Raw genomic sequence first — 15,400 nt, 5'->3', positions numbered from 1 at the left:
GAGGATGGGGTAGCCACACAGCTGCCATGTGTTTCTCTATGAAATATAGAAGCGAGGAGAAAGGCAGAGGAGGTGGTTCAGAGGAAAGGACAGTAAACATGCGAGGTAGGCGCGGTAGGCCTGTCTGGCCCTGCTGAATGTCCACCCAGTATGACTGGTCACAAATCCAATCAATCCTGGTGGCTCAGGGGTCTGATGCTCCTCAGCAATGTTCAGCTGCCCAGGAACAGGCCCCCAGGAGGTGGGTCGTGGGGTTTCAGCAGGGTCAGGAGACTGTCCCTGTGGTCTTGACAGGGGGACAGAGGCGGGAGCTCCAGGGTTCAGCTGAGCTACGTTGCCAGAAAGATGACTCTACGGAAGCCGTAAGGGGGTTAATAGTGAAAATGTCATAGAAGCAATGGAACGGGGGGCGGGGGGGGGGGAACTCAAGGAAGTCAAAGAATTCCTGAAGGGGGTGAATGGGGCACCACAGCCTGGGAAGCCTGGACGTGGACTTCAAGGGATGGTAGAGTCATACGGGGTGACACGGTTCACTCAGGACCAGAAGCTACTGGGCAGGGCAGAGGACGGACCACGGGAGGTGAGGCCATCAAAGCAGAGACACCAACAGTAATAACAGCAGCAGTCCATCGCCAAGAGACGCGACGCACGTTATTTGAGGCTTATAACAGGTCTATGAAGTGGGCGGGACTACCGGCCCCATTTTTCAGATAAAAACACTGAGGCACAGTGAGCTGGAAGCTTACGTGCCGCAGATCAAACAGGTGACCAGAGACTGAGCTCACAGCTCAAGTCAAATCCAGGCTTATTTGAGTTCAAGGCCGTGTTCCTAGGCGTCTCTACCCCCCAACTACGCTCAAGTCTGGCTTCTTAGTTAACTGGAGTTGGTGTGTGCGTTTGTTTTTTTTTTTTTTTTCCTCTTTCAAGAGAAACTTTTTATCTGTAAAAGATACAAAAGGGACTAAATTATCTTTCGCTTTTATTATAATGCTGTTGGCATTTCAGGCCACAGAAGGATAAGATATAAAGGGCCCTCTGGGTTGCTAGAGCATGACCCCGGGGTCCTGGGATCAAGTCCCATGTCAGGCCCCCTACATGGAGCCTGCCTCTCCCTCTGCCTGGGTCTCTGCTTCTCTCTCAGGAATAAATAAAATCTTTAAAAAAAAAGAAAATGAAGACAACACTATGCGCCCAGAGAGGGTTAAATCCAGGGCTTTGATAGAAACACCCAGGTTTATGGTCACTGTCTGCAGACGCCGTCTACTGGCGGCCAGTGGGAATAGCAGCCTGCCATCCTGCACCGTCTCTCTCTTCCTGGAAGAGAACACACTTGAATCACCAAGTGAAAATCTGCCCTTTGTAGGTATTTAGAGGCTGTGGTTGGGCGGGAGGGAGGGGGGGGTGTCAAAGGAAGCTGTAGTTACAGAAGCGTTTTAAATCCCACAATCACAGTTACTTCACTTAGGAAATTCTGCTTCTCTTTAGTGAGTGAGCCCTGCTCCCCTCTGGGTGTCTCCCCATTGACACCCTGAGCTGCTACTGGAGGTCAAGACCTTAATCTTTGTTTTGCCTTCTTACATCCTGAGCCTAGTAAAGCACTCGGCACACAGTAGGCATCTGATAAATACGTGTCAAGCACAACAGGAGGAAAATGAGCTAAGTGGTACAATTTCACAGAACAAGAGGGTCTTGGGACACCTGGAGGGCTCAGCGATTGAGCATCTGCCTTCGGCTCAGGGCGTGACCCCGGGGTCCTGGGACCGAGTCCCGCATCAGGCTCCCTGCATCTCCCTCTGCCTGTGTGTCTGCCTCTCTCTCAGTGTCTCTCATGAATAAGCAAAATCTTAAAAAAAAAAAAAAAAAAAAGAGCAGGAAGGTCTAATCCGACTTGGGCTATCCAGGAAGGCTTCCAGGAGGAGATGGTGGTGGCCATGGTGATGATGGGGAGTGGGGGTGAGGAGTCGAAAAGAAAATCCAGGAAGCAGAAGGGCAAACCTAGGGGGCAGATACAGAGATCCCCGGGGCAGGGACTTTGGTGTCAGTCTGGAAGGAAGTTTCCCACCGTGTGGCTGACAGGGGCAGCTCCCAATCCCTCCAGAGGAAGTATGAGCAGGAAATAAACCAATTCCATAAAAGGCAGAGGAAGCTAGCATTGCAGACCCAGGTAGACTGAAGAAAGGATGGGGAAGGACTTCTTCTGACCCTGGGCACTAAACACGGAACAATTCAAGGTTTAAAGAAATCTTCCTATAATTTTGTGTGGCCTCAAAATTCAGTCTGAGAGATACACAGAGCACCTGTCACGATGTTCTCTAAATACCTTCTTTCTCAGACTGAGCCCCAGCACCAGGGCAAGTCTCCTGGTTCTCATCCCGAGGGTCTCATATCTCAGGAAAACCCCACGTTCCAGGCTAATCAGGCCAGCTGCCCCCTGCCCCCCCACCCAGCTGAGTGGGAGAACTCAGAATGGCTCCCGAGACAGAGGCAGCAGGCTGGTGGCAGGTGTAGCACGCTGGGCCTCGGCAGGGAGGGCCTGGGGGTCACAGCTCTACCCGGTGATGGTGATCATCATAACCCGGGTTGTGTGCATGGGGAGATTTCTAACCCCGACCCGCCCCCAGCAAAACGGGTTTCTGGTTCTAAATATCCAAGCACATGGAGCACGATGCAGAAGCAGGGGAAGGACGCACTCACATAAACCCACAGGTTGCAACAGCAGACCTGAGGCCAAGGGAGGCCAGGGGCTTCATTGTGGAGGTCCTGCTGTTTCTTCATAATGACATCTAAAAATAACGATCTGAAAATGCAGGGTAGGCCACAACTGTGAGGTTCTTACAGTGCACCGGAAAATCCAGCCTGCTGCTGCTGTCACCCACACACAAGTGATCACAAATGTCGGCTACTGACTCCAGTGAGGCCCAAACAAACGGCCGGCGGCCTCACCGCAGCGGCCAGAGGCCAGGCGTCCCTGGCACCAGTGATGGCAGGAGAGGTTAGCAGCTCCTCCAGAGGAAGTGGCTCCTCAGGGACAGGGGAGGGCCTTCCAGGCCCTGCTCTCTGCCCGGGGTCACTCTCCAGAGTCGGGGAAGTTTCAGGAACTTCTCCTATCACCACAGTGTGGGGACCGTGACATTTCTGCAGTGGGCACTCTGCAGGAAACCCACCCCCAGCTCCCCGTCATGCTTCCCGGAAAGTTATAACTCAAGCACTTAATGGGTTTGGGAAAGACATGACGAGGAAAGAAGAAAGAAAGAAAGAAAGAAAGAAAGAAAGAAAGAAAGAAAGAAAGAAAGAAAGAAAGAAAGAAAGAAAGAAAGAGAAAGAAAGAAAGAAATAAAGAAAGAAAGAAAGAAAGAAAGGAAGGAAGGAAGAAAGGAAGGAAGAAAGAAAGAAAGAAAGAAAGAAGAAAGAAGAAAATTAAAAATTAAAAAAATAAAAAGAAAGAAAGAAAAAGAGAGAAAGAAAGAAATAAAGAAAGAAGAAAGAAAGAAGAAAATTAAAAATTAAAAAATAAAAAGAAAGAAAGAAAAGAAAGAAGGAAAGAAAGAAAGAAAAAGGAAGGAAAGAAAAAAGAAAGAAGGAAGGAAAGAAAAAAGAAAAAGAAGGAAAGAAAGAAAAAGAAAGAAAGAAAGAAAAGAAAAGAAAAGAAAGAAAGAAGGAAGAAAAGAAAAGAAAGAAAGGAAGGAAGGAAAGAAGAAAGAAAAAAGAAGGAAAGAAAGAAAGAAAAAAGAAGGAAAGAAAGACGGAAGGAAAGAAAAGAAAGAAAAAAGAAAGAAGGAAGGAAGGAAAGAAAGAAGAAAGAAAAGAGAAGGAAAGAAAGAAAGAAGGAAAGAAAAGAAAAAAGGAAGGAAGAAAAGAAAGAAAGAAGAAGAAAGAAAAAAGAAGGAAGGAAGGAAGAAAGAAAGAAGGAAAGAAGGAAAAAAAGAAAGAAAGAAAGAAAGAAAGAGAAAAAAGGAAGAAAAGAAAGAAAGAAGAAAGAAAAAAGAAAAAAGGAAGGAAGGAAGGAAGAAGGAAGGAAGGAAGGAAGGAAGGAAAGAAAGAAAGAAAGAAAGAAAGAAAGAAAGAAAGACAAGAAGAGGGAATGAGGGTGGCTCAGTCGGTGAAGCCACCAGCTTTTGATTCAGGCTCAGGTCTGATCTCCGGGCCCCAGGGTCGAGCCTGGCGTCGGGCTTGGAGCCTGCTTGAGATTCTCTGTCTCCCTGTGCCGCTCCCCTCGCTCGGACTCTCCCTCCCTCCCTCCCTCCCTCCCTCCCTCCCTCTATACTAAAAATCTTTAAAAATAAAAGGAAAAGCAAAGAGAAAAGAGGACGGAGGGAAGGAAAGAAGGAAGGAAGGAAGGAAGGAAGGAAGGAAGGAAGGAAGGAAGGAAGGAGGAAGGGAGGAATCCACACCTCCGCAGCCCGGAGACCAAGGGAGTAAGAGAAGCGGTGGCTGGTCAACAGCCACGCGGGCCGTTCTGCGGGCCAGGCCCCGACGCGGGCCATGCCCTCAAGACCGTGCGCCTGGGATCCCTGGGTGGCGCAGCGGTTTGGCGCCTGCCTTTGGCCCAGGGCGCGATCCTGGAGACCCGGGATCGAATCCCATGTCGGGCTCCCTGCATGGAGCCTGCTTCTCCCTCTGCCTGTGTCTCTGCCTCTCTCTCTCTGTGTGACTATCATAAATAAAAATTAAAAAAAATTAAAAAAAAAACCTAAAAAAAAAAAAAAAGACGGTGCGCCTAAAGGAAGCACAGACGGACTAAACGGGACCAGGACAAGGCAACCCCTGGCGCTGCGGCCTGTGCCTTTCGGCCCCGGCTTATCGGAGGCAGCTGGTATCGTAGGTACAGCGTGGGGACGTCCCCGCAGCGGCGATGACGACCGATGCTCATGCTGCGCAAACCAGGGCTCGCTGTCACACCACAGGCGCTCGAGGATCGCGTCCCCTAGTCCTCACGGTAACCACGTGGCTTGGCACTAGGGCTGCGCCCATTTTACAGACGAGGAAACTGAGGACCCAAGCCACCCAGCCGGTGAGCCCCGATGGCGGGATGGGATTCGGGCAGTGTGACTGCAGAGCCAGCGGCCTGACCGCCGCGCACACAGCCACCGGCTTCTTCTCGCACCAGCCAGTTCACACCCTATCAGGAAACTCTTTTCGTCGTCTTCAACAGGATTGTTTTTTTTTTAAAAAAAAAAAAAACGTGAAAACCTTCCTGCGTAGCCTTAGAGCCCTCCTAGCGCAGCACTGCCCCTCTCGCTGTGAGACTCCCCAGCCCGCCAGGGAGCTCGCGGATCTGGCTCGGGAGCCACAGGCCGGGGCGCCAGCGGAGAGCGTCCCCGGCCCCACCTGGAAAACCAAGATCCGCGTGTGCGCATTGGGGACCGGTGGGTGGGCAGCACCAGGAGGGAGCAAGGAAGTGAAGCAGCTGTCACCTGAGTCGGCCACAGTCCTGGTGACTGACGCCCCACAGCTTACGGGGGAAAATGTGGTGGCACCAAAGCCTAAGACACGCATTTTAGAAAGATGGAGGTGCCGGTCTGGGGCGGGTCACCAGCGTGAGAAGCACGGCACCGAGGATGCTTCTAGAAAAGGATCTATCGTACAGAAGTCAGCAAACGGGCATCGGGAATCGGGCATGGGAGGAATGAACGGGGGAAACGACCGGCCCCAAAGCCCTGAAGACGCCACATCTCATGCAACTCCAGGGAAAGAACGTAGGTGGCAGCAGGGCTGCATTTTCATTCATAAACTAAAACAAAACAAAAACCAACCGCATTCTCAGCACCCACAGTCTCAGAACCCGGTTCTTCAAAAAAAAAAAAATCCTAATGCCCGGTTGCTACTAATCAATAGGAAACATGACCACGGTACATCCGGGGAATTGTGCGCTCATCTCGCACCTGGGATTACCCTCCTTTCCTCAGAGGCTTCACTGGCTTTTCACATCCAAACAGAAAACTAAAAAAAAAAAAAAAAAGACAGAAAACTCATTTGCCGTGAACGCGCACATTTGTATCAAAGGCAAAGGAAGATATGAAGTGTTTTAGTTGAAGAGGCAAAAGCGGCGATGGAGCTTCAGGGTAGCGCTGAGCTCCCTGGCAGCCAAGACGAAAAGAAAAACAAACAATTGTGCAGAAAGGAGAAAGCGCCCTCCCTCCTGAGACACAGGGTGTTTCCGGGTGCTGAGTTCTCAGTGGATTTTCTCGCACAGAGTGTAGGCCCCAGGGGCATTGTCCACACCTTGTTCTCATTTTCCAACACAATCAGGGGCAAAATCTCGTGAAGCCATCACTTGCGGTGAAGATGAAAACCGAGGGTGTGACGGGCCCATTCTGGGAGGGTGCCAAGGTCACCTGGTCCAAGTACAGCCTCTAGTTTGACCCGAATTGGAAATGAGATTACCTACAAAGAAAGGGAAGAGGTGTTTGCTGAACACCAAACAGGTGCCGTGCGTACAAAATATTCTTTTCCCTCTCAACGTCTGTATCACTATCCTATTGAATAAGTGGGCAACGTGCCCTGGGATTCACTGCAAATTAGCAGGATTGTCTTAAGCTCTCGGATTCTCTTCTCTGCCACACACCCTCCTACCGGCCTACACGCCTCTGGAGGAAGAAGACTTCAACGCGCAATTCGTCCCTTAGACGATGTTTACGGGCTGCTCGAGTCTGTTTTCTCCGGGGAGGGCCCAGAGCTCCCGTGTTGCGTCTTTCAGATCAAGGCGAATGTCTACGCTCAGAAAACCAAGCGGTGGTTGTGCGGTGTGGACGCACAGAGGCAAGGTCGGGGACGTTCGTTGAGCTCATCTCAGTGGACGTCCACGGTCTCTAACCTCTAAGCCTCTCCGCGTAAACAGCTTGAGAAAGGGTTATTGGACTCTCCTCCTAGTGATCTGCAGGGTTAGAGTCTCCACGAGGGTAAGATGTCTACACTGTGACCAAAGCATGGGTAGGGGTTGGGTTGTAGACAGGGAACCCCCTATGGAGTGGGCTCGGGGCAGGTGGGAAAGCGCAGGGGGCTGATAGGGCTGAGGCCTAGGGTCCTGGTGTGCGTGCGCCTGGGGAAGCCGGGCGGCAGGGGACCAGCGGGCGGGCGAGCAGGGCCAGCCCAAGGACTTGGAGTCGAACGCCTCCACCGGGAGGAGCCGAACAACAACAACAAAAAAACGCTTTTTCTTCTCCCAAGAAACAAGCTGTGTTCAGGAAAACCAGCCCGAGGAAGATGGCAAGTCCGGGACGTGCTAGAGAGAGCACAAGTCTATATCCTCAAGCAAAGAATGGCCGGACCAGGGTTCCTACCCACAGAGACCCTCCCCCGGCTCCCGCGGGACCTGCCTCGTGTCATCACCGGACTTGCTTTGCCTTCTAGTCGTCCCCTTGTCTGTGCCCCACTAGCCTGGAAGCCCTGCAGGAGCAGAGAGCGGGACTCTCTTTATATTGGGTCACCACACCTACGGGTATTGTTTTTTGGGTTGGTTGTTTTTTGTTTTTTTTTTTTGTAAAGGGATATTTGGTTTTTTAGAAAACTTTCAAAGGAGAGAAAATCTCCCGGAGAAACATGGTGATGAGTAAAGCATAAAACAAGAAATGTAAATTATTTTCTCTTTTTGTCACTTCCATATCTCAGTTCCTGTCTGGGAAGTCCACAGCGTTTCCGTACGATCCCCTGGAAGGAACCCCTCCATCGGCCTGGGCCTCCCTGTGGATAGCCCCTGGGGTTGCCCCGGGCTCCACCGTCGGGGCCGTCGTCATGGGTCTCGATCACTGGGGCCACAGCCAGGGCGGCGCGTCACCTCTTGCACATCCAGTTATCCAGCCTCGGTGCCGCTTCACGAGAGGTCATACCTTTTTTTCCTTTCAAGCACCTTGCAGTAAAGGACCCTCATCATCACCGGCTTCTCCTCAGTCATTGCCAAGATGTTTCCAAAAGCCCAGAATGCTCACCCCCTTATGCAGAGGACCACACTCCAGCCCTGAGCCTCCCAGGCAGTCTCCGCGTGGTCCCCCCCAGGTGCTCTGTGCAGATGCTTCATAAGTCGCGAGCCAGCCACCGCAGGAGTGCCCGGACTGGAAGGTACTTCGGGCTGTGTCTACCACGCGAGGACCGCGGGGTATCTCACTCTAGACCCATTTTCCAAGACACAGACCCCAAGCCACTGAGCCCACCTCTGCCGATCCCAGTATACTTTGGTGCCCAATCCAACACAAAGCGCAGCCTCTAAATCACCCTTGCCCGGCATCTGCAGGGAGGACTTTGTCGATGAGTGAGCACAAAACAAGATCTTGACTCCCAGTCGACCCTCACTCTGCTGCTGTTTTGAGATTGACATCAGCCTCTTCCGCAAATGGCCAGGAGGCTCTCGGCCTGGGCAGCAGGAGACACACGCACCTCGTGGAGAGAACTTAATTTATGCCTAAAGATAAGTCGATGACAACATAGGTTGGACATTTTAACTTGAACAAGGAATAAACCAGGGCACCCGGGTGCCTCAGTTGGTTAAGTGGGTGCCTTTGGCTCAGGTCATGATTTCAAGGTCTTGGGATTGAGCCCTGAGTCAAGCTCCCTGCTCAGCAAGGGGTCTGCTTGTCCCGCTCCCTCTGCCCCTCCTGCCACTCATGCTCTCTCTCTCTCTCTCTCTCTCAAATAAATAAATAAATAAAATCTTAAAAAGAAAGGAAGGAAGAAAGGAAAGAGGGAAGAAAGTATTCACCAAAGCTGAATGCCGAATAAACAGATCAGCCCACTATGAGCTCCATGGCTTTAGGATTCCCAAATTGGGGAACGAGCATTTCTGTGTTCCTATAAAATGAGAAATATACTCAAACAGGATAGTGTGGTGACCTTGGGACCATGTAGCTCTTCCGAGAAAACCCTCTATCCTGAGTCCAGGGGTACAGAAAGTCTACAGATGACCAGCTGTGGGTCCTGGCTTGTTCCAACCTCTGCAGCTGGCTGTAGATCCCCAAGGAGCACACGATGCCTGTAGTATCTTACACCAACATGCGTGACCAAACACTTTGGAATTTGTTTTAGCTTTAGGTATTTTTTTTAAAAGAGTTTGTTTATTTAGTTGAGAGAGACTGAGAGAGACTGTGTGCATGAGCTGGGGGTGGGCATAGGGGAAGGGACAGAGGGAGAGGGAGAGGGAGAGGGAGAAGTAGAGTCCCCTGCTGAGCAGGGAGTCCAATGTGGCGCTTCATCCCAAGACCCTGGGATCATGATCTGAGCCAAAGGCAGACACTTCATCAAATGAGCCACCCAGACGCCCCTAGTTTTAGGTATTTTATTTTATTTTATTTTATTTTATTTTATTTTATTTTATTTTATTTTATTTTTATTTATGATAGTCACACACAGAGAGAGAGAGGCAGAGACACAGGCAGAGGGAGAAGCAGGCTCCATGCACCGGGAGCCCGACGTGGGATTCGATCCCGGGTCTCCAGGATCGCGCCCTGGGCCAAAGGCAGGCGCCAAACCGCTGCGCCACCCAGGGATCCCAGTTTTAGGTATTTTAATAACAGAATACCTGTTCATCATAGGAAGCCTGGAAAACATTTGTAAAATAATAATACAACCCCTATCAAAATACCGACAGCATTTTTCACAGAACAAGAACAAAGAATTCTAATTTTGTTTGAAACTACAAAGTCCCCGAACAGCCAAAGCAATCTTCAAAAAGAAAAGCAAACCTGGAGGCATCACAATTCCAGACTTCAAGTCCTATGACAAAGCTGTGACCATCAAGACAGTGTGGTACGGGCACAAAAATAGACATGCAGGTTAATAGAACAGAGCAGAAAATCCAGAAATAAACCCACAATTCTATGGCCAATTAACCTCTGACAAAGCAGGAGAGACTATCCAATGGGAACCAGACAGTCTCTTCAACAGATGGTGCTAGAAAACTGGGCAGCCACATGCAAAAGAGTGAAACTGGACTAGCCCCCCACACTGTATGCAAAGATGAATCCAGAATGGGTTGAAGACCTAAATGTGAGGCCTGAAACTATCAAAATCCTAGAAGGGGACACGGGCACTAACCTCTTTGACATGGGCCGTTAGCAACTGCTTTCTAGACGTGTCTCCTGAGGCGAGGGAAACAAAAGCAAAAATAAACTATTGGAACTTCACCCAAACAAAAGTCTGCACGGCAAAGGAGACAATCCACAAAACTAAAAGGCGGCCTTCGGAACGGGGCGGGGGGCGGGGGAGATGTTGGTCAACGACAGATCTGAAAAAGGGTCAGGATCCGAAATGCATGAAGAACTTCTACAACCGAACCCCCAAATAATCCAATTTAAGAACGGACAGAAGCCACGCACAGGCAGTTCTCTGAAGAAGACATCACAGACGGCCAGCGGACGCGTGAGAAGATGCTCACATCACTCATCAGGGAAACACAAATCGGAGCTCCAAAGAGATGTCGCCGCACACCCGTCAGGAGGCTAAAAACAACGGGAACAACAGGTGTCGGCGGAGAAAGGGGAGCCCCCGTGCGCTGCCGGGGGGAGCACAAGCTGGCGCAGCTGCTCTGGAAAACAGCATGAAGGTTACTCGGAAAGTCAAAACCAGGAAGACCCTAAGAGCCAGTCGCTCTACTATTTATCCAAAAAATACAAGGGCGCACGTTCAAAGGGATGCACGTGGCCCTGCGGGTACAGCCGCGCTGTGCACCGTGCGTGTCCTGATCATCGCGAGTGCACACGTTCCCACGTGTTTACTGGTCATATCCGTCCTCTTCTGTAAAATTCATGTTCACGTTGTTCATTTCCTTTTATCATTTTTTATTGATTCGAGGGACAGCTGTGTATCTGCGGATCTACGGATGCATCCGTCTATCCTAAACCATACTTTCAAATCTGACTCCCTTAAACAAGAATAATAACCTTCATTGCAAAAAAAATAAAATAAAATAATAAAATAAATAAAATAAATAAAATAAATAAATAAATTAAATTAAATTAAATTAAATTAAATTAAATTAAATTAAAAAAGCTTCATTGTGGGATCCCTGGGTGGCGCAGCGGTTTGGCGCCTGCCTTTGGCCCAGGGCGCGATCCTGGAGACCCAGGATCGAATCCCACATCGGGCTCCCGGTGCATGGAGCCTGCTTCTCCCTCTGCCTGTGTCTCTGCCTCTCTCTCTCTCTCTGTGACTATCATAAATAAATAAAAATTTAAAAAAATAAAAAAATAAAAAATAAAAAAAAAATAAAAAAGCTTCATTGCATAAGACCTTAGGTTTTATAAATTGGTCTCACAGTGGCAGCCTTAAGGAACAAACGTTTTCATTCCCCAACTCTGATTTTCTAAAGGGCCAAACTAGACCAACTCTATCAGGCAAATACCGATTTATCAAATAGGAGAAAAAAAATCAAGTGGGGAAAAGAAACCCCACATTGGCATTATTCCCTTTCCTACTTGGGAGCTTACAATAATGACATTGTGTTTCTCATCCGTTTCTGATTTCAACATTAAATGTCGCCGGGGTTGGGGGCGGGGGAGAGCATCCAGACGCCACTTCCACAGCTCCTTTCACTATGAATCTCAGAGCCATTTGGTCTCTAGGGTCTGCTTCCCGTTTGGACTTGGGGGGAACTGAGAACAAAGTCGGAGGCCACACGGGAGGTCCAGGAATTCACGGGTAATCTTCCCCCTAGGTGCTCCCCACCTGCGGCCCATTAGCCGCCCTCCTCTGGCCCGATGCCCTCCCAAGGTGGCGCTGAGCCCCGGACCCCTCACTGAAGCCTCGAGAGGGATGGGTTTGGGGGAGACGACGCAGGTAGCAGCACAGGAGAGTCGGGAGGCTGCATCGGGTTTCATTCTGGGACTAAATGGAAGATGATAGAAGATGAAAGAAGTGCGTGCTCTGGGCTCTGCTGCAGCCCAGCCTGCGCCCCCGGGCCCGGTCCTCCTGGGGTGGCCCACTGGGCGCCGCGGCCCTGCCGCACCCCTGGCTCCCAGCAGCGGTGGGAGTAGTGCAGGGGATCCCCTCCCCCACTCTCACACACTTTCACTTTCACTACAGCCTGGCTCGCCTCCCCCAGCATCTGGGGAAACTGGAAGCACAGCTGGCACAAAGGAACAGCTGGGATCCCTCCCCGGGCCTCAAAGCGGGTCAGAGCCTTGCAGCTGGTTCTGGTTGAGATGGGGCGGGCAGGCGGAGCTCCTCATGCTACTGCTCCCCCCCCCATATATTTTCTCCTGAAAATTGACCCAAGTGGTGAATGAGGAGGCAACTGTCACCTGGGTTCCACCCTTTGGGGTGATCGTCTCCTCCAGTGGCTCAACCAGGGCAGACGTCTCTCCCCGGACATCTGGCAACATCTGGAGACACTTTCAGTTGTCATAGCTGGTGGTGGTAGCAGAGGGTCACTGTCACCTAAAGGGTAGAGGCCAAGGAGGCAGCTAACACCCTATAATGCACACACAGAGGAGCCCCCAGCCCGAAGAATTACGCAGCCCAAGACACCAGTGGCTCCAGGCTGAGAAACCCTGATCCTCTCAAGGGCGGTCACTGGCCTCCCTGACGGGACTCCCGACTCCGCACGTCTGCGTGGCAGCTGGGGCATTCGATAGCCCCTTAAGCTGGTTCTAACCGTCATGCCTGGAAACAGGATGCCAGAGCGGGGAGCGGTGGTCCTGTGGCCGGGCCAGTGACTTCGTTTTCTAGGAGAACCCAGCCTGGGATCTGAAATCTCATCTGCATGACCCTCGTGGAAGGTGTTTTGGCTGCAGTCCAATCCCTGGGGGCGACAGGCTTGTAAACGACATGGATAACGGGAAGGGCTTCTTTGTGTTTCACTACGGGATTATTTTTTTCGTTAAATAACACTAAATAATATCACCTGATCAGAGTCAGCCCATCATTCATCCAGTCGACAAACGGTGACGGCGTGCCCCATAGGACAGGGACGGCGGTCTACGAGGCCACTAACTCAGACCACAGCCCCTGCAGCGGGGCTTCTTCATCGGGTGGGATGGAGGCCGGGGGCTTGCTAAACTGCAGGTACACGAGCCTCCCTCCAGATAGTCCGACCGATCTCACAATTTAGGAGAAGGCCCAGGAACCAGCCTTTTTGAGCAAGTACTTGAGGTGACTCCCGTGTAGCCTGTCCATGGGACCACGATTTAATCAACGTTGGAGGAAATCACGAAATCTCCCCAACCTCCCCAACCTCTGAGAATATGCAGACCTGAGCTCTAACGTGGTCCTTTCCCATATCCCTGGAGGGGAAAAAAAAAAAAATCGTGTAGCCCTTGAATCAATTAATCATTTAATCGCTAATCTCACGTTTCCTATTTTTAAACAGGAGAGTAAGACCTGTTCAAACACAGGTGCCGAGAGGGTACGATGACCCCACGTAAACAGAAGCAGGACACTTCAACGGAACTAAACCATAGAAGTCTTACGTCTAAAAACTAATTTTTATGACATGTAGTAAAAAGAGCATTTGCCAAGGATGCTGGCATCAACGGGCCTTAGAAGAAAAATCTCTTGCTTCCGTCGGAGGTACGCACACCACCTATTTTCGGAACCAACCTCAGCATGCAGTGATTCCTGGCTTGATTAGGGCCTGCGGATCGTCCCTGGACACCACGATTAATGGCTTCTCTGATTACTCTCGATTTCCTTCCGAATCTCTGCTCAGACCGACATCATTAACCCTCCATTATGTGACTTGGCCACACACCACTTATTTTCATGACACACAAAGCACCTTCAGAAGACCAAGCCTGAGCCTTGTTGCAAGCAAGACTTTTCCAAGCCACAAGAAACATCTCCCCACTCACCTAACGCCAAGGAGGTTAGCTCACCGTGCGGGGGGGTGGGGGGGGGTATAAACCCGGGAAATCGCTTTCAGCCCAACTGCTCTCCCCCAAATTACTGTGATCGATTTAATGATGGAAGAAACCAAAAAAATAAAATAAAATAAAATAAAACAAAATAAAATAAAATAAAATAAAATAAAATAAAATAAAATAAAATATTTAAAAATTAAAAAAAAAAGATGGAATAAACCCACACAGAGGAACTCTTGATACCAATGACATAGCAGATTAAAATCAACGTATCACTATCATCATTAATAAAGAGAGGAACGGACTAAAGGCCAGAATATGCCAGAAAACACGCCGCCATCCCTTAATTAATCTCCAACGCGTTTCTCTTTTTCAACTTCGCCATCAAGCGGTCCCTTCCATTCTGTCCCTTTAAGCAAAAAGGTCTCTACGCCATCGTCAACGGTCTCTACGTTCCTGCCTGGTCTTCCTTGCTTATTTTTTGCTCCTTTTGCCTGACAAATAGGACACCTCGAGTTTCTTCCCAGATGGAGCTCGTGAGAAAGACTCTACTCTCCGCGCTCCTGTGAAAAACCACCCAAAATATGGAAAAGTGTCTGAATAGGAGGAAGATTATCCTTTCCCTAAAAATAGAGAAAAACCCCTCGGCCCGTGTGGGATCAGTAGCCCGAGCCCATCACAGGCCAGCAAGCTCCATTCCCACACCACCCCAACAGAGGAGAAACCCCTCCCTGCAGGTAATGGGAACTCTGAGCCAACGCACCAATTTGAATGCAAATTTTCCCCCAACTCAGGTTTGCTGACACCCAGGTTGGAGCAGCGGGGCTCCCCGCAGACCAGCATGCAAATGGTGGGCGCTGGGCTAGAAGCAGCTATAAGAAGGGCGAGGGCGCGCAGACACGACGTACCTATTTTCCCAGCCTCCACTTTCAGGTTGAAATCCCAGTTTCTTGGCAACTTCAGGGACATTTTGCTCCCGCTCGGGGTGAGTAGCTGCTGAAGCGACAAGTCCCTCTCGATTCCCTCCCCTGTGCCCTGTTGCTCTTGCCGGGCCGCTCTCTCCCTCCAGGTCCCGTGTGCGTGCTCCCCGTGTGATTTCTTCACCAGCGAGCTTGGGCTCGAGGCTGATTTGCCAGCCTGCGTCCTCGTACTGTCAGGAGAAAGGTCCGTCCATCCGTCTGTCACTTTGTCACTTGGGGCTGGCACCCAAATCCCCCCCAGGGCCTCCGACCGGCCCGCAGGGGCTGCTGCTTCCGGAAGGGTGCACCTCGCTTCTCCTGCTTTCGGTTCTTACCAGAACTATCCCGGGTGGCACTTGGCCCTGCGTCGCGAGGAGCAGGGTTCCCGTCCGAAAGGATCTCAGGCCTCACGGAGGCGAGGTCGTGATCAACAACTGCGGCCTCTCGGCCTTTTTTTTTTTTTAACTGTCTGCTTCCTTGCATTTGAGGAAGTGGGTGGTTGTTCGGTGTAGATGATGCATCATGAGCACTGTTTCTTGAGAAAACGGTTTTTGGAAATGCTCGTGTCAGGAGAGCGAGTGCTCAAGATATCAGGCTACAGCTTCAGGGGAAAGGGAAAGACGTGCACGGTCCCGGGACTGCCGCCGAATGCCTCTA

General features: G+C 50.5%; 1 protein-coding gene across 1 annotated transcript in view; it reads right to left on the bottom strand.

Moving 5' to 3' along the window:
* The window catches only part of ARHGAP25 (Rho GTPase activating protein 25), an 88,544-nt gene extending 73,363 nt beyond the window's left edge, over positions 1–15,181 (bottom strand). The window contains exon 1 of the mRNA XM_041756604.1: positions 14,693–15,181. Within this exon, the coding sequence (XP_041612538.1) occupies positions 14,693–14,753 (61 nt within the window). The 5' untranslated portion in view covers positions 14,754–15,181. The remainder of the gene's footprint in view (positions 1–14,692) is intronic.
* Positions 15,182–15,400: the final 219 nt, after the last annotated feature.

This window comes from Vulpes lagopus, chromosome 5, assembly GCF_018345385.1.
Source record: "Vulpes lagopus strain Blue_001 chromosome 5, ASM1834538v1, whole genome shotgun sequence".
NCBI lineage: Eukaryota > Metazoa > Chordata > Mammalia > Carnivora > Canidae > Vulpes > Vulpes lagopus.
Note: the sequence above shows the minus strand (reverse complement) of the source record. Positions and strands in the feature narration are given on the sequence as shown.